This window comes from Oncorhynchus clarkii, chromosome 31, assembly GCF_045791955.1.
Source record: "Oncorhynchus clarkii lewisi isolate Uvic-CL-2024 chromosome 31, UVic_Ocla_1.0, whole genome shotgun sequence".
Taxonomy (NCBI): domain Eukaryota; kingdom Metazoa; phylum Chordata; class Actinopteri; order Salmoniformes; family Salmonidae; genus Oncorhynchus; species Oncorhynchus clarkii.
The window spans coordinates 26,293,679-26,312,491 of NC_092177.1; the positions used below are offsets into that span (position 1 = coordinate 26,293,679).

At 42.6% G+C, this 18,813-nt stretch overlaps 3 protein-coding genes across 3 annotated transcripts; all 3 read right to left on the reverse strand.

Moving 5' to 3' along the window:
- Window positions 1–1,224: 1,224 nt before the first annotated feature.
- Window positions 1,225–7,326, reverse strand: LOC139390844 (protocadherin gamma-A3-like). The gene is made up of 5 exons (XM_071138239.1): window positions 6,766–7,326; window positions 5,396–6,078; window positions 3,683–3,951; window positions 1,620–2,395; window positions 1,225–1,236 (listed from the first exon to the last, which is right to left on the reverse strand). The coding sequence occupies exons 1-5, from the start codon at window positions 7,324–7,326 to the stop codon at window positions 1,225–1,227; spliced, it is 2,301 nt and encodes a 766-aa protein (XP_070994340.1).
- Window positions 7,327–7,427: 101 nt separating this feature from the next.
- Window positions 7,428–11,001, reverse strand: LOC139390846 (protocadherin gamma-A11-like). The gene is made up of 2 exons (XM_071138240.1): window positions 8,563–11,001; window positions 7,428–7,451 (listed from the first exon to the last, which is right to left on the reverse strand). Exons 1-2 carry the CDS (start codon window positions 10,999–11,001, stop codon window positions 7,428–7,430), a joined length of 2,463 nt encoding a protein of 820 aa, XP_070994341.1.
- A 604-nt stretch (window positions 11,002–11,605) lies between these two features.
- Window positions 11,606–14,497, reverse strand: LOC139390847 (protocadherin beta-4-like). Its single transcript, XM_071138241.1, has 3 exons — window positions 14,115–14,497; window positions 12,059–12,827; window positions 11,606–11,674 (listed from the first exon to the last, which is right to left on the reverse strand). The coding sequence occupies exons 1-3, from the start codon at window positions 14,495–14,497 to the stop codon at window positions 11,606–11,608; spliced, it is 1,221 nt and encodes a 406-aa protein (XP_070994342.1).
- Window positions 14,498–18,813: the final 4,316 nt, after the last annotated feature.

Sequence of the window (18,813 nt, forward strand, 5' to 3'; positions counted from 1 at the left end):
TGATAGGAGAACACCGAGATGGATCACCAACATAGTAGTTACTCCATAATACTAACCTATTTGACGGAGTGAAAAGAAGGAAGCCTGTACAGAATAAAAATATTTGAAAACATGCATCCTGTTTGCAACAAGTAATATTGAAAAAAATGTGGCAAAGAAATTCACTTTATGTACTGAATACAAAGTGTTTGTCACGTTCTGATCTTACTTCCTTTGTTTTGTCTTTCGTTTTAGTATGGTCAGGGCGTGAGTTGGGTGGGGTGTCTATGTTAGTTTTTCTATGATGTTCTATTTCTGTGTTTGGCCTGGTATGGTTCTCAATCAGAGGCAGCTGTCAATCGTTGTCCCTGATTGAGAACCATATTAAGGTAGCCTGTTTTCGATTGTGTTTTGTGGGTGGTTGTTTTCTGTCTTTGTGGGTCTGCACCAGACATAACTGTTTCGGTTGTTTTCTTTGTTGTTTTGTTATTCAGTGTTCAGTTTACATTAAAAAAGATGAACACATACCACGCTGCGTATTGGTCCTCACCTTCTTCCCAAGACAGCCGTTACAGTGTTATGTTTGGGGCAAATCCTTTCACAACACATCACCGAGTACCACACTTATTAATATTTCCAAGCATGGTGGTGGCTGCATCATGTTATGGGTATGCTTGTCATCGGCAAGGACTAGGAGTTTTTTAGGATAAAAATAAATGGAATAGAGCAAAGCACAGCCATAATCCTAGAGTAAAACCTGGTTCAGTTTGCTTTCCAAAATACACTGGGAGATAAATTCACCTCTCAGCAGGACAATAACCTAAAATACAAGGCCAAATATACACTGAAGTTGCTTACGACATTGAATTTTCCTGAGCGGCCAATTTACACTTTTGACTTAAATCAGCTTGAAAAGCTTTGGAAAAGACTTGAAAATGGCTGTCAAGCGACGATAAACCACCAACATCACATCACTTTAATAATTTTTAAAGATTAATGTACAAATATTATACAATCCAGGTGTGCAATGCTCTTAGAGACTTACCCAGAAAGACTTACAGTTGAAACCACTGCCAAAACGGATTCTAAAATGTATTGACTCAGGAGAGCGAATGCCTATATACATTAGCCATTTCTGTATTTCATTATCAATATATTTGCCAACACTTATAAAAACATGTATTCACTTTGTCATTATGGGGTATTGTGTGTAAATGGTGAGAGAGAAATACAAATGTAATCCATTTAGGATTCAGCCTGTAACAACAAAATGTGGAATAAGTCAAGGGGTACGAAAACTTTCTTAAGAAACTGTAAGATTATTAAATCAAATTACTATTAGAGAAAATGTTTGCCTCAGTTTTACTACTGTAAAGGCTATGTGCAGAACAATTCAAACTGTACTATGGTGCATGGTTCATTCAAATACAGCCTCTTTGCTGCAACCAACACAGAACCGCTGTCCATGACATTGGTGCTGAAACGCCTACATATCAATAGAAAAGAATACTACTTATGACCATGGAAAGTTCCCTGGAATACATAGTGGATTACAAACAGTTAAAGTGCATGATGCATTTACAAATACAGCTGAAAGAAATATAGTTTTGGGGAAAATAATTATGATTAAAATAACAAACCTCTAGTGGGGAGTCTGGTTCATCCAGGATGTTATTTTCACTCTGCATCCGCTGCATCGTCCCTGTAGAACTGGGGTCCATTATCAGTACGTTCTGACTACAGGGTCTGACGAACTTACAGTCACTCTTTCTGGAGTCAGTCGTCCTGCACACCTCGTAATTGTACACGTGCTGTAGAGTTCCTGTCCCCAAAGTGTCTGCGTAACGCGGTGGATAATACGGAATAACCGGGAGATTGGAATTATAGAGGACGCGAGACTGTCTCCATCTGAATATTTTCACTGATATAATAACCACTAAACATGTGATGAACAGAAATGAGACTACAGCCAAAGCCAAGACTAAGTAAAAAGTCAGGTTGTCATTGTACTCCTTGTCGTGCGTAAAGTCAATGAACTCCGAGAGCACTTCGGGGAAGCTGTCCGCCACCGCTACGTTAACATTGACTGTAGCTGAACGAGAGGGCTGCCCGTTGTCCTCCACCACAACAGCGAGCCTTTGTTTCACAGCATCTTTATCATTGACTTGACGTATAGTTCTTATTTCTCCATTCTGTAAACCCACTTCAAACAGCGCCCTGTCCATCGCTTTCTGCAGTTTATACGAGAGCCAGGCATTCTGTCCAGAGTCGACATCAACAGCCACCACTTTAGTGACAAGATAGCCCACATCTGCTGAACGAGGCACCATTTCAGCCACCAGAGAGTTACTAGTCTGGACAGGGTACAGAACCTGAGGCGCGTTGTCGTTCTGATCTTGGATGAAGATGGTGACAGTAGCATTACTACTGAGTGGAGGAGAGCCTCCGTCTTGCGCCTTAACCATAAGTTTGAAGTCTTTAATTTGTTCATAATCAAAGGAACGAACCGCATGTAAAACTCCAGTTTCAGAGTTAATAGATATATAAGTAGAGACGGGAGTTCCACTGATCTGCGTGTCCTCCAAGATGTACGAGATTCTAGCGTTCTGATTCCAGTCAGAGTCCCGCGCACTGACAGTAAATACGGACATTCCAGGAGAGTTATTCTCTGTGACGTAAGTCGAGTATGAGCGCTGATGAAACAATGGAGCATTGTCATTTACGTCAGATATTCTAAGGTGTAATGTCCTGGTGCTAGAGAGCGGAGGCGAACCAGAATCTGTCGCTGTTATGGTGATGTTGTATTCCGGTGTCGTTTCTCTGTCTAAAGCTACGTCTGAGATCAAATTATAATAACTACTTAACGACGACTGAATTTTAAATGGAAGGTTAGTATTTATAGAGCATGTAATCTGTCCATTTCTCTCTGAATCAGCATCATTAACATTTATAATAGCAATAGTGGTGCCAGGAGGAGCATCTTCAGACACAAGGCTAGAGAAGGACATGACGTTTATAACTGGTGCGTTGTCATTAACATCAACAACTTCAATGACAACTTCACTTGAATCAGTTAAACCACCTTGATCCTTCACCTCTACCCTGATTTCAAATTTCTTATCTTTCTCGTAATCTATTTCCCCCGCAACTGATACAGTGCCTGTTTTTTCGTCTATATTGAAAATGTCAGCTAAATGTTTTTTGAGGTTGGAGAAAGAATACGCAACAACACCGTTTGATCCACTGTCTGCATCGCTGGCATTTATTGTTGTGATATAGGTCCCTTTTGATGCGTCTTCCATTACAGAAGCCCTGTACACTGACTGGTTAAACACAGGCGCATTGTCATTAGCATCTAGGACAGTGATATCTATATTTACTGTGCCAGATCTTTGCGGATTTCCACCGTCTACAGCGATTAGCTTTAGAGAGAGACGAGGATGCTCCTCTCTATCTAACGGTTTCTGAAGAACCATTTCAGCATATTTACTACCGTCCGGTTTCGCGTGTTGTTTTAAAACATAATTATCATTCGTGGTTAAGAAGTAATTCTGCAGGGCGTTTAACCCCACATCAGGATCCTCGGCACTAGCCAACGTAAAACGGGAGCCTATGGTAGCGGACTCGCTAATTTCAAATTGTATATCTTTCTTTGAAAAAGCAGGGGCATGGTCATTTACATCTATAATTTCTACAGTCACGCGGTGTAGCTCCATCGGATGTTCTAGAATGATTTCGAAGCTGAAGCTACACGGTGTGACGTCGCCACAAAGCTGCTCTCGGTCTATTCTCTCACTCACGACTAGAATCCCTTTGTCTGTCTTCAGCTCTGTGTACTGAATGCTTTCTCCTGTCACGATACGGGCCCGACCCGCTCTGAGCCTTTTCAAATCTAACCCCAGGTCTTGAGCTACGTTACCGATAAGAGAACCTTTCTTCATCTCCTCTGGAATGGAATACCGTATTTGGCCACTGACAATATGACAGAATGACAGGAGAATAATAAATACTTGCCACCGCAGTCCACATAAACGCCATCTTACACATATAGGTTGAAGGAATCCTTCAGAAGCCATATCCAAGAATACAACAAATCCAATCAAAATATTCCTTATACCAGATCCTGAAACGGCGAGTTAAGGGGAGATTAATAAACGATATATTATCTTAATCCAGGGTTTTTTAACCGTTCTATTGCATTTGTAATCTACATGTACCAGAACAAGTGTGTCTCTTCCGCGCCCCACCTCGTATGAAGCGCAGAGCCTCTCCCTCTCCTCTGATAAAGCGCAGTGATAGGGGAGGGGACGCCACTGACTGACAACACTGGACAGAAATTATTTCACTGATCAACAGCGGCCCTTAGAGTCCACGACATGAACATCAGATTAAATGTGAACATAAATCGGTTCAGAAAAAATGCAATACTTTACAGCTATACTTTTTCAAATGTATATTCAACCAAGTGCAAAGTGATATCTAAATAAATCACCGTTCAATTACTAGAATATTATGACCAGCAGGGAACATAGTAATCATAAGATACTAAAACATGTCCTATCCTCTCAGTCCTAGAATGGATCGTGCGTAAAAACATGGCCATGTGTCCGCCGTCCAAACCATGACTGAAAATACAGTCAAATACCTTTCTAGAGAGTTATTTTGTTCCCATTGCGTAGGCTACACAAGGCTGAGACTCTAGAAACTTTTCATCAATACACAGCAGTTCAACAATGGATACTTTGTGTGAGAGAGCGGAGCAAACCTCTGTTGCTGACTGACAGAAGTTGCGCTGTCCACACAGAGTGGTTCTGAAGTTGCATTTTAGCGCCGCAGCGTAATGATTGTAGCGCTTCGTCACATACATTCTAAATAACATTCTACAAACTCAGCAGGCATAGGCCTACTATGATTGTCAAAGCTTTAATAAAAAAGTAGAAGATAACTTGGCCCTATAAAGTTTACCGTATATACAGAATAAAGTGCAAATTTTAGAGATGTATTCCATCAAGATGTTGTATATTATTCAACATCAGCTAAACTCACCTCTAGTGGAGAGTCTGGTTCATCCAGAATGTTCTGTTCACTCTGCATCCGCTGCATCGTCCCTGTAGAACTGGGGTCCATTATCAGTACGTTCTGGCTAGAGGGTCTGACGAACTTACAGTCACTCTTTCTGGAGTCAGTCGTCCTGCACACCTCGTAATTGTACACGTGCTGCAGAGTTCCTGTCCCCAAAGTGTCTGCGTAACGCGGTGGATAATACGGAATAACCGGGAGATTGGAATGATAAAGGACGCGAGACTGTCTCCATCTGTATATTTTCACTGATATAATAACCGCTAAACATGTGATGAACAGAAATGAGACTACAGCCAAAGCCAAAACTAAGTAAAAAGTCAGGTTGTCATTGTACTCCTTGTCGTGCGTAAAGTCAGTGAACTCCGAGAGCACTTCAGGGAAGCTGTCCGCCACCGCCACGTTAACATTGACTGTAGCTGAACGAGAGGGCTGCCCGTTGTCCTCCACTACAACAGTGAGCCTTTGTTTCACAGCATCTTTATCAGTGACTTGGCGAATAGTTCTTATTTCTCCATTCTGTAAACCCACTTCAAACAGCGCCCTGTCTGTCGCTTTCTGCAGTTTATACGAGAGCCAGGCATTCTGTCCAGAGTCGACATCAACAGCCACCACTTTAGTGACAAGATAGCCCACATCTGCTGAACGAGGCACCATTTCAGCCACTAGAGAGCTGCTAGTCTGTACTGGGTACAGAACCTGAGGTGCGTTGTCGTTCTGATCTTGGATGAAGATGTTGACACTCACATTACTACTGAGGGGAGGAGAGCCTCCGTCTTGCGCCTTAACCATGAGTGTAAGCTGTTTGATATGTTCATAATCAAAGGAACGAACCGCATGTAAAACTCCAGTTTCAGAGTTAATAGATATATAAGTAGAGACGGGAGTTCCACTGATCTGCGTTTCCTCCAAGAGGTACGAGATTCTAGCGTTCTGATTCCAGTCAGAGTCCCGCGCGCTGACAGTAAATATGGACATTCCTGGAGAGTTATTCTCTGTGACGTAAGTCGAGTATGAGCCCTGATGAAACAATGGAGCATTGTCATTTACGTCTGAGATTCTAAGGTGTAATGTCCTCGTGCTGGAGAGTGAAGGCGAACCAGAATCTGTAGCTGTTATGGTGATGTTGTATTCCGGTGTCGTTTCTCTGTCAAAAGCTCCATCTGAGATCAAAGTATAATAACTACTTAACGAAGATTGGATCTTAAACGGGAGGTTAGTAGTTAAAGAGCAGGTAATCTGTCCGTTTCTCTCTGAATCAGCGTCTTTAACATTTATAATAGCGATCGTGGTACCAGTAGGAGCATCTTCACACACAGGGCTGGAAAAAGACATGACGTTTATAACAGGCGCATTGTCATTTTTGTCAATAATTTCAATGACAACTTTACTGGTGTCTGTTAAACCTCCTTGGTCTTTAGCCTCAACTCTAACCTCGTATTTTGTATCTTTCTCGTAATCTATTTCCCCCGCAACTGATATTGTGCCTGTTGTTTCGTCTATGTTGAAAATGTCAGCTAAATGTTTTTTGAGGTTGGAGAAGGAATAGGAGACGACGCCGTTTGATCCGTTATCTGCATCGCTGGCATTTACGGTGGCAATATATGTGCCTTTCTGTGCGTTTTCCATTACAGTAGCTCTGTACACTGACTGGTTAAACACAGGCGCATTGTCATTGACATCTAAGACAGTGATATCTATATTTACTGTGCCAGATCTCTGCGGATTTCCACCGTCTACAGCGATTAGCTTTAACGAGAGACGAGGATGCTCCTCTCTATCTAACGTTTTCTGGAGGACCATCTCAGCATATTTACTGCCGTCTGGATTCGTATGTTGCTTAAGAATGAAATTATCATTGGGCGTTAAATCATAACTCTGCAGGGCGTTGAGCCCTACGTCGGGATCTTCTGCACTCGCCAACGTAAAACGAGAGCCCAAGGTAGCAGACTCGCTAATTTCAAATGTAATATCTTTCTTTGGAAAATCAGGGGCATGGTCATTTATATCCAGAATCTCCACAGTAATACGACGTAGTTCGATAGGGTTTTCTAGAAGGATTTCGAATCTGAAACTACACGGCGTCACATCGCCACAAAGCTGCTCTCGGTCTATTCTCTCACTCACGACTAGAATCCCTTTGTCTGTCTTCAGCTCTGTGTACTGAATGCTTTCTCCGGTCACGATACGGGCCCGGCCCGCTCTGAGCCTTTTCAAATCTAACCCCAGGTCTTGAGCTACGTTACCGATAAGAGAACCTTTCTTCATCTCCTCCGGAATGGAATAGCGGATTTGGCCACTGACAACATGACTGAAATACAGGAGGAAAATCAGTACTTGCCACAGCAGTCCACAGCACAAACGCCATCTTACGCATTTAGGTTGAAGGAATCCTTCAGATGACATAGCAAACAAAGAATAAAATTCAACACGAATATTCCTTAGACCTTATCCTCAGAGACGACAAGCGAAGAGGAAACTGATAGTGGAAGTGTTATTTTAATAGTCTATTAACTGTCTCCTTCACGTATCCGTTTGAGCGTGTGTGTCTCTCTCGCGCCCCGCCTGCTATTAAGAGCAAAGAGTCTCTCCCTCTCCTCTGGTAGAGCGCAGTAAATAGGGGAGGGGGGTTTACTGACTGACAACACTGGATATACATTATTTCACTGATCAACAGCGGCCCTTAGAGTCCAAAACACGAACACCAGATTATAGTTGAATTGATAAAAACGTAGAAATTATTAATCACTTCACAGCACTACTTTCCTTCCAACATTTTTCAAATAGCTAGTTAAAAAAGGTGCTTGGTGCAATCTCAATAAATTCAGTCACTGTAATACAATGACAAGGCAAATAGCAACAATATGATACTAAAGCATGACACACTATCCTCTCAGCCACAATATGGAACACGTGTAAAAACATTTCCATGGATCCGCCTTCCAACCCATTATTGAACCACAGAGTAAAACAAGTATGTTGAGCTATATTTGACATATGACAAGCAGTCAACACTGGTTAAGTGACTAGTTAGTAATTTCATAGTCACTTTATCAAACCACAACGGTTGGCACAAGGGAGCAGTATGAGAGAGCGAAGCAGAAATCTGCTTCTATCATGACATAAGTAGCGCTGTCCACACAGTGGTGCTGAAATATCCTTACCACACTACCGCGTTTCTATTGTAGCACTTAGATTAAAAACAACTCAGCAGGCATACTATAAAATAAATACAAATAATCCGAACAACGTGGAGTAATTTCCACTATACTAGAACGTAATATGTTAACGTCAAAACCTCAATCTGAAAACTCAGCTGACAATATAAAAGCCAAAGCTAACCACAAAAATATGTAACTGCTGATTTAACTATGCTGTTGACTAGAGAAATACTGAGTACATAAACCTTTACGCACTATAACAAAAACAAAGGACAAATTATTTATTAATAAGAGCAGTATTTCAACCAACTGAGCAATATAATGTAAGATCCAATAAACTCACCTCTAGTGGCGAGTCTGGTTCATCCAGGATATTATTTTCACTCTGCATCCGCTGCATCGTCCCTGTAGAACTGGGGTCCATTATCAGTACGTTCTGACTATAGGGTCTGACGAACTTAAAGTCACTCTTTCTGGAGTCAGTCGTACTGCACACCTCGTAATTGTACACGTGCTGTAGAGTTCCTGTCCCCAAAGTGTCTGCGTAACGCGGTGGATAATACGGAATAACCGGGAGACTGGAATGATAAAGGACGCGAGACTGTCTCCATCTGTATATTTTCACTGATATAATAACCACTAAACATGTGATGAACAGAAATGAGACTACAGCCAAAGCCCAAACTAAGTAAAAAGTCAAGTTGTCATTGTACTCCTTGTCGTGCGTAAAGTCAGTGAACTCCGAGAGCACTTCAGGGAAGCTGTCCGCCACCGCCACGTTAACATTGACTGTAGCTGAACGAGAGGGCTGCCCGTTGTCCTCCACTACAACAGTGAGCCTTTGTTTCACAGCATCTTTATCATTGACTTGACGTATAGTTCTTATTTCTCCATTCTGTAAACCCACTTCAAACAGCGCCCTTTCTGTCGCTTTCTGCAGTTTATACGAGAGCCAGGCATTCTGTCCAGAGTCCACATCAACAGCCACCACTTTAGTGACAAGATAGCCCACTTCTGCTGAACGAGGCACCATTTCAGACACCAGAGAGCTGCTAGTCTGGACTGGGTACAGAACCTGAGGCGTGTTGTCATTCTGGTCCTGGATCATTAATTTCACAGTCACATTGCTACTGAGAGGAGGAGAGCCTCCGTCTTGCGCCATAACCACGACTGTAAGCTCTTTGATTTGTTCGTAATCAAAGGAGCGTACCGCGTGTATAACCCCACTCTCTGCATTTACCGAAACATAAGCAGCCACAGGAGTCCCGTTGACGTCAGTATCCTCCAGAATGTAGTAAATACGGGAATTTTGATTGGAGTCGGTGTCTTTAGCTCTAACAGTAAATATAGAGACGCCTGGAGAGTTATTCTCTGCGATATAAGAGTTGTACACGCCCCGTGGAAACACTGGGGCATTGTCGTTGACATCTGACACCTTCAGGTGAAATGTTCTCTTACTTGAGAGAGGAGGCGACCCTGCGTCCGTGGCGACTACAGTTATGTTATGTTCTGACACGCTCTCGCGGTCTAAAACAGCATCGGTTACCAAGGTGTAGTAATTTCTTAAATTAGATTTTATCTTAAAGGGGATGTTTTGCTCTAGGCTACAGCTCACATGTCCGTTTTCACCTGAATCAAGGTCTTTAACGTTGATGATACCGATGGTTGTACCCGGAGGAGAGTCTTCAGAAATCGGACTCGTGAATGACATGACGCTTATAACAGGCTCATTATCGTTTTTGTCAATGACCTCAACAATAACTTTACTCGAATCCGTTAAGCCTCCATGGTCCTTTGCTTCAATTCTCAGTTCAAACCTTTTCTCTTTTTCGTAATCAATCAACCCTGAAACGGATATTCTGCCTGTGGTTTCATTGATAGTCAACACATCAGCAAGACCACCATTCATGTCTGAAATAGAGTATACAATAAAACCATTCGTCCCGCTGTCTGCATCACTGGCATTTACGATGGTAATATATGTGCCTTTCGGTGCGTTTTCCATCACAGTAGCCATGTACAATGACTGGTTAAACACAGGCGCATTGTCATTGGCATCTAGGACAGTTATCTCTATATTTACTGTGCCAGATCTCTGCGGATTTCCACCGTCTACAGCGATTAGCTTTAAAGAGAGACGAGGATGCTTTTCTCTATCTAACGGTTGCTGGAGGACCATCTCAGCATATTTTCTTCCATCGGCATTTGGATGTTGTTTTAGAATGAAATTATCGTTTGAACTTAAAACATACTCCTGTAGGCCATTAGATCCTACATCAGAGTCCTCTGCACTGGCTAACGCAAAACGCGCACCAATAACAGCGGATTCACTGATTTCTAAATGTATATTATTTTTCTTAAATATTGGAGAATTATCGTTAATGTCCAGGATTTCTATTGTAACGTGATGAAGCTCCATTGGATTTTCTAGAATAATTTCGAAGCTGAAGCTACACGGTGTGACGTCGCCACAAAGCTGCTCTCGGTCTATTCTCTCACTCACGACTAGAATCCCTTTGTCTGTCTTCAGCTCTGTGTACTGAATGCTTTCTCCTGTCACGATACGGGCCCGACCCGCTCTGAGCCTTTTCAAATCTAACCCCAGGTCTTGAGCTACGTTACCGATAAGAGAACCTTTCTTCATCTCCTCCGGAATGGAATAGCGGATTTGACCACTGACAATATGACTGAAATACAGGAGGAAAATAAGTACTTGCCACGGCAGTCCACAGCACAAACGCCATCTTAAGTATTTAGGTTGAAGGAATCCTTCCAATGCCATAGCCAACAAATAATAGATCCAACAGAAATATTCCTTTTATCCTCAACAAATAGAAGAGCGATATTTTACTTATATTTAAGTCCAGGCTATTTTCACCGTCTTCTTTCGATATCTGTAAAGACCAGAGCGAGTGTCTCTCTGTCGCACCCACCTCATGTGAAGCGCAGAGTCTCTCCCTCTCCTCTGGGCAGAGCGCAGTGATAGGGGAGGGGACTCTTCAGACTGACAACACTGGACAGAAATTATTTCACTGATCAACAGCGGCTCTCAGAGTCCAGAAAATGAACATACATTATATTTGAATCTGTAAAAACGTAGAAAATATTAAACAATTTACAGCACTAATTTGTTCTCAAAATATTTCAAATAGCTTGTTGAACACGGTGCTAGGTGAAATCTAAATAAATGAAACGTTAAATGACTATACTACTTGGACCAGTAAGGCAAATAGCAATATTTTGACACTAAATCATGCTACACTATCCTCTTAGCAATAGATTCGAACGTGCCTAAAAACATTTCCGTGGATCCGCCATCCAAAGCATTATTGAACAACATATTCCGTACGAAAGTGGGTTGGTTACTGACAAGCAGTTAACACTGCTCAAGGGACTCCATAGCGACTCTTTGTCATAACACTGCCGTTGGAACAAGGGAGAGCAGACCTATGATTCTATCAGGACAGAAGTGGCGCTGTCCACAGAGAGTGTTGCTGAAATGGCCACACAGCCCACATTGCTGCTATTGTTATGAAAACAAATCGGTAGGTATCCTATAAAAGCCCAAACTAACCACTAGACAAATCATCGCTTCTATTGTAGCTATTAGTTTGCTAACGTCGAAACCACATAACAAAAACTCAAGTGGCAATGGAATTCTATGAAAGCCCAAGCTAACCACAACAATAGTTAACAGCTGGTTTGAATGAATACTGTTAACTGCAGAAATATTAAGTAGGCACAATAGGTAAAATGGTTACAAAGGACACTTTAAAAAAGTATTGAAAATATATATTCCAACCCAATGAGCCATACTGTTTAAACTCCAACACACTCACCTCTAGTGGGGAGTCTGGAACATCCAGGATGTTCTGTTCACTCTGCATCCGCTGCATCGTCCCTGTAGAACTGGGGTCCATTATCAGCACGTTCTGACTACAGGGTCTGGCGAACTTACAGTCGCTCTTTCTGGAGTCAGTCGTCCTGCACACCTCGTAATTGTACACGTGCTGTAGAGTTCCTGTCCCCAAAGTGTCTGCGTAACGCGGTGGATAATACGGAATAACCGGGAGACTGGAATGATAGAGGACGCGAGACTGTCTCCATCTGTATATTTTCACTGATATAATAACCACTAAACATGTGATGAACAGAAATGAGACTACAGCCAAAGCCAAAACTAAGTAAAAAGTCAGGTTGTCATTGTACTCCTTGTCGTGCGTAAAGTCAGTGAACTCCGAGAGCACTTCAGGGAAGCTGTCCGCCACTGCCACGTTAACATTGACTGTAGCTGAACGAGAGGGCTGCCCGTTGTCCTCCACTACAACAGTGAGCCTTTGTTTCACAGCATCTTTATCATTGACTTGGCGTATAGTTCTTATTTCTCCATTCTGTAAGCCCACTTCAAACAGCGCCCTGTCTGTCGCTTTCTGCAGTTTATACGAGAGCCAGGCATTCTGTCCAGAGTCTACATCAACAGCCACCACTTTAGTGACAAGATAGCCCACATCTGCTGAACGAGGCACCATTTCAGCCACTAGAGAGCTGCTAGTCTGTACTGGGTACAGAACCTGAGGCGCGTTGTCGTTCTGATCTTGGATGAAGATGTTAACACTCACATTACTACTCAGGGGAGGAGAGCCTCCGTCTTGCGCCTTAGCCACAAGTTTTAACTCTTTAATTTGTTCATAATCAAAGGAACGAACCGCATGTAAAACTCCAGTTTCAGAGTTAATAGATATATAAGTAGAGACTGGAGTTCCACTGATCTGCGTGTCCTCCAAAAGATACGAGATTCTAGCGTTCTGATTCCAGTCAGAGTCACGCGCGCTGACAGTAAATATGGACATTCCAGGAGAGTTATTCTCTGTGACGTAAGTCGAGTATGAGCCCTGATGAAACAATGGAGCATTGTCATTTACGTCTGAGATTCTAAGGTGTAATGTCCTGGTGCTAGAGAGTGGAGGTGAACCAGAATCTGTCGCTGTTATGGTTATGTTGTATTCTGGTGTCGTTTCCCGGTCAAAAGTTAAATCAGTGATCAAATTGTAATAATTTGTCATAGATAATTTGATCTTAAATGGGAGGTTCGTATCTATAGAGCATGTAACCTGACCATTCCTCTCAGAATCGACGTCTTTGACATTGATTATCGCAATGGTTGTTCCCAAAGGAGAATCTTCAGACACAGGGCTGGAGAAAGACATGACGTTTATAACAGGTGCGTTGTCATTTATGTCAACTATTTCTATGACAACTTTACCGAGGTCTGTTAAACCACCTTGGTCTTTAGCCTCAACTCTAATTTCATATTTCTTGTCTTTTTCAAAATCTATTTGTCCAGCTACAGATATTTTGCCAGTTGTCCTGTCAATTTCAAATATATCTGCTAAGTTCCCTTTTAAGTTAGAAAATGAATAAGTAACTAACCCATTCGAACCACTGTCTGCATCGCTGGCATTTAAGGTTGTGATAAAGGTGCCTTTCTGTGCGTTTTCCATCACAGCAGCCATGTATACTGACTGGTTAAACACAGGCGCATTGTCATTGACATCTAGGACAGTGATCTCTATATTTACTGTGCCAGATCTCTGCGGATTTCCACCGTCTTCAGCGATTAGCTTTAGAGAGATACGAGGATGCTCCTCTCTATCTAACGGTTTCTGTAAAATCATTTCGGCAAACCTTCTACCATCAGGATTCGCATGCTGTTTCAGAATAAAATTGTCATTCGTGGTTAAAACATAATTCTGTAGACCGTTAACTCCTACGTCATGATCCTCAGCACTCTCCAACACAAAACGAGATCCCAGAGTGGCGGATTCACTGATTTCAAATTTGATGTGATTATTCGGAAAAATAGGGGCATGATCATTTACATCCAAAATTTCCACAGTCACGCGATGAAGCTCCATTGGATTTTCTAGAATAATTTCGAAGTTGAAGCTACACGGTGTGACATCGCCACAAAGCTGCTCTCGGTCTATTCTCTCACTCACGACTAGAATCCCTTTGTCTGTCTTCAGCTCTGTGTACTGAATGCTTTCTCCGGTCACGATACGGGCACCGCCTGCTCGGAGCCTTTTCAAATCTAACCCCAGGTCTTGAGCTACGTTACCGATAAGAGAACCTTTCTTCATCTCCTCCGGAATGGAATAGCGGATTTGGCCACTGACAATATGACTGAAATACAGGAGGAAAATAAGTACTTGCCACCGCAGTCCACAACCCAAACGCCATTTTATACATTTAGGCTGAAGGAATCCTTCCAATGCCATAGCCAACAGCGAAGAAATCCAATACAAATATTCCGTATAATGGGTTCTCAGATCCCGCCAACAAACTGAAGAGTAAATATTCAAAGTATTATTTCAATACAGGCTATTTTCGTGTCCCCTTCATTTATCGGTAACATGTAACATTCATTTATCGGCAACATCAGAGCGATGGTGTCTCTGTCTCGCCCCGCCTCATATGAAGCGCAGTCTCTCCCTCTCCTCTGTTTGAGCGCAGTGATAGGGGAGGGGACTCTACTGACTGACAACACTGCACAGAAATAATTTCACTGATCAACAGCGGCCCTCAGTGTCCAAGATATTTACATCAAAAACCTTTCGGAAATAATTTAACACAGTACAGGATTATTTCCTTTCCAAACTGATCCATATACAAACCACTAGCTAAACACTTCACTTTCTGCAATCTAAATAAATGAACGTTCCTAACTACAATTATATGATCATTTTATAGCCTACTAAAGAATACCACTATCCCATCAAACTCAGATTGGATCGTGCATAACAATTATTCCATGAAACAGCCTTGCAAACCATGGCTTAACATTACAAACCAATACCTATGCATGTTGAAAGTAATATGCTTCGTAAAGGCTAAAATCTATAGCGACATTTGGTCAGAGGTACGAAGAAGGGATAATACACAGTGTGAGAGAGCGAAGCAGCCCTCTGCTGCTATGAAGACACAAGCGTCGCTGTCCACACAGGGTGGTGCTGAAGCAACATTGCTACACTACAGAGTTACAAATAAATCACAGGCACTAACGCTCAGTTCGAAATAGGCTACATCTCTAAAAACACAGCACACATACAAAACGAACCTAAAACTTTTTATAGGTTACTAAAACAATACGTACTCCTTGATTTACTGCTATAAAATAGAGTAGAGAGAGAAACCCAACTACTGAGATACCGATAAAAAAGAGTGAGGAACCAGGGTAAAACAGTTGAGAAAAAGTTATACAAACAAACTTATTGTAAAGATGTACTGCAACAAAATGAGCTACTTTATTTAAACTCCAAGAAACTCACCTCTAGTGGAGAGTCTGGTTCATCCAGGATGTTCTGTTCACTCTGCATCCGCTGCATCGTCCCTGTAGAACTGGGGTCCATTATCAGTACGTTCTGACTACAGGGTCTGACGAACTTACAGTCACTCTTTCTGGAGTCAGTCGTCCTGCACACCTCGTAATTGTACACGTGCTGTAGAGTTCCTGTCCCCAAAGTGTCTGCGTAACGCGGTGGATAATACGGAATAACCGGGAGACTGGAATGATAGAGGACGCGAGACTGTCTCCATCTGTATATTTTCACTGATATAATAACCACTAAACATGTGATGAACAGAAATGAGACAACAGCCAAAGCCAAGGCTAAGTAAAAAGTCAGGTTGTCATTGTAGTCCTTGTCGTGCGTAAAGTCAGTGAACTCCGAGAGCACTTCGGGGAAGCTGTCCGCCACCGCTACGTTAACATTGACTGTAGCTGAACGAGAGGGCTGCCCGTTGTCCTCCACTACAACAGTGAGCCTTTGTTTCACAACATCTTTATCAGTGACTTGGCGTATAGTTCTTATTTCTCCATTCTGTAAGCCCACTTCAAACAGCGCCCTGTCTGTCGCTTTCTGCAGTTTATACGAGAGCCAGGCATTCTGTCCAGAGTCCACATCAACAGCCACCACTTTAGTGACAAGATAGCCCACATCTGCAGAACGAGGCACCATTTCAGCCACCAGAGAGCTGCTCGTCTGGACTGGGTACAGAACCTGAGGCGTGTTGTCGTTCTGGTCAAGGATGCTGATTTTGACTGTGGCATTGCTGCTGAGAGGCGGGGAGCCTCCATCTTGAGCTTTAATATAAATATCAAATAATTTAGTTTGCTCATAATCGAAGGAGCGCACTGCTTGGATGGAACCTGTCTCCGCATTAACAGAGATGTAGGACGATATCGGATTCCCATTAAATTGAGAATCTATGAGCACGTAGGACATGCGTGCGTTCTGACCCCAATCTGAGTCGTGAGCCTTCACAGAAAACACTGACACCGCCGGAACGTTGTTTTCCACCACAGTGGCAGAGTATAAACTCTGCTCAAAAACGGGCGCATTGTCATTAACGTCTGAGATTCTCAGTGTGATGGTTTTACTGGCCGACAGGGGCTGGATACCCTCATCTACGGCGGTGAATGTAATGTTATATTCGGCATTACGCTCTCTGTCCAAAACACCATCTGTCACAAGGGTGTAATAGCTCTTTAGAGACGACTGGATGGCAAACGGGATCTTGGTATTTATCGAACATTCTACCTTTCCGTTTTTACCAGAATCGATGTCTTTGACATTTATTATAGCCACGGTTGTGCCACTGATCGAATCTTCAGATATTGGATTCGAGAATGACGTTAGTGTAATCAAGGGGACGTTGTCATTCACATCAATAACGTCAATAATTACTTTTGTGGAGTCCATTTGTCCTCCTTGGTCTTTAGCCTGTAAACCGAGTTCATATTGCTTATTCTTTTCATAATCAATTTGGCCAGTTACTGTTATTTTGCCTGTATTCTCATCTAAAGAAAATAATTCTGCGACGTCGGGAGGTACACGAGCAAAATGGTAAGTGACATGACCGTATGGCCCCTCATCTGCGTCAGTGGCACTGACAGTAGTCACTACAGTGCCTGTGGCTGCATTTTCGGTTACAGACGCTTTAAAAATCGGATGCATAAAAATGGGGCCATTATCATTGGCATCAAGCACAGTTATGTGTATTTGAAGTGCTCCAGATCTCTGCGGGTCCCCGCCGTCTACAGCAATCAATGTGAGAAGCAGTTTATCCCTTTTCTCTCGGTCTAAAGGCGCAAACAGATACATCTCCACATATTTGCTGCCATCGGGACCAGTCTGGATTTTAATGCTGAAATTATCAGTAGGGTGCAAGGTGTAGCCTTGCAGTGTATTGATACCGACATCTGGGTCTGTCGCACTCTCCTGTAATATCCTCGTACCCGGCAGAGTAGACTCTGAGATTTCTATTTGAATTTCTTTTTCAGTAAAGAAGGGCGAGTTGTCGTTAACATCTAGTATTTCCACCACAATGCTAAGCAGCTGCATAGGATTCATCATAATCATCTCGAAGCTCAAGCTGCAGGGCGATGTCTGTCCGCATAGCTGCTCCCTGTCTATCCTCTCTCCTACGACCAGTGTCCCTTTGTCTACATCCAACCTAATATACTCGCTGCTATCGCCGCTAACAATGCGAGCGCCACCCGATTTCATTCGTTTAGCGTTCATTCCTAAATCCTCCGCAACATTTCCAACAAACGAGCCCTTTCTCATCTCCTCTGGGATAGAATAACGAATCTGCCCGTGAATAATCTGGGCGAGGAAAACAAGAATAAAGGCCTGTACTTGCCGTTTAAGCGAGCGTCCATTTCTGGCAGAACCCGTGGACTCAAACCAAAGCATCGAATTCCACATGGTAAAATGTCAAATAAGACGACACAAGCTATATTCAAATTCGATTAAACACATCTGGTCACTGTTGAAACTCTAAGCTAGAATCCATCAATGTAATAGCTCGTGTAAACAAAAAAAAGGATAGTGAAAAAAGAGCGCATTCGTGCTGAGCCCTCACTCTCTGACACTGAGGGGATATGGGAGGTACTGAGGAGGGTACAGCAGTGTTCACATCGGTTCAAGTATGATTTTAAGACCAACAGCGGCCCGCAGAGTCCAATATGAAAATAGTTGGTCACTCAATATAATGACGTGAGAAACGCATGCAATCATATTCTCTAAGTTATCAACGCCAAATGTACTTCAAGTACTACAAACAACGAAACAGTTATTTGAAGGAGAAAGACCACAACGGGATAGATGATGTAAAAGGCAAACATCACTTTACGAATTATCCTTCGAACCATGATTAATTACCTGGTTCAAAACACCAGGAGCACAATGTCAGCATAAGACCCTTCACCCATACCGCCAGAGGACGTTATGTGACATTTCAACATTCTCTGATGTTTTACTATGAAACTTTGGACATATTGATGAGATGTATTTCAATGCAAGTTGCTATAATTTAACCTCATTAAACTCACCTCTAGTGGAGAGTCTGGTTCATCCAGGATGTTATTTTCACTCTGCATCCGCTGCATCGTCCCTGTAGAACTGGGGTCCATTATCAGTACGTTCTGACTACAGGGTCTGACGAACTTACAGTCACTCTTTCTGGAGTCAGTCGTCCTGCACACCTCGTAATTGTACACGTGCTGTAGAGTTCCTGTCCCCAAAGTGTC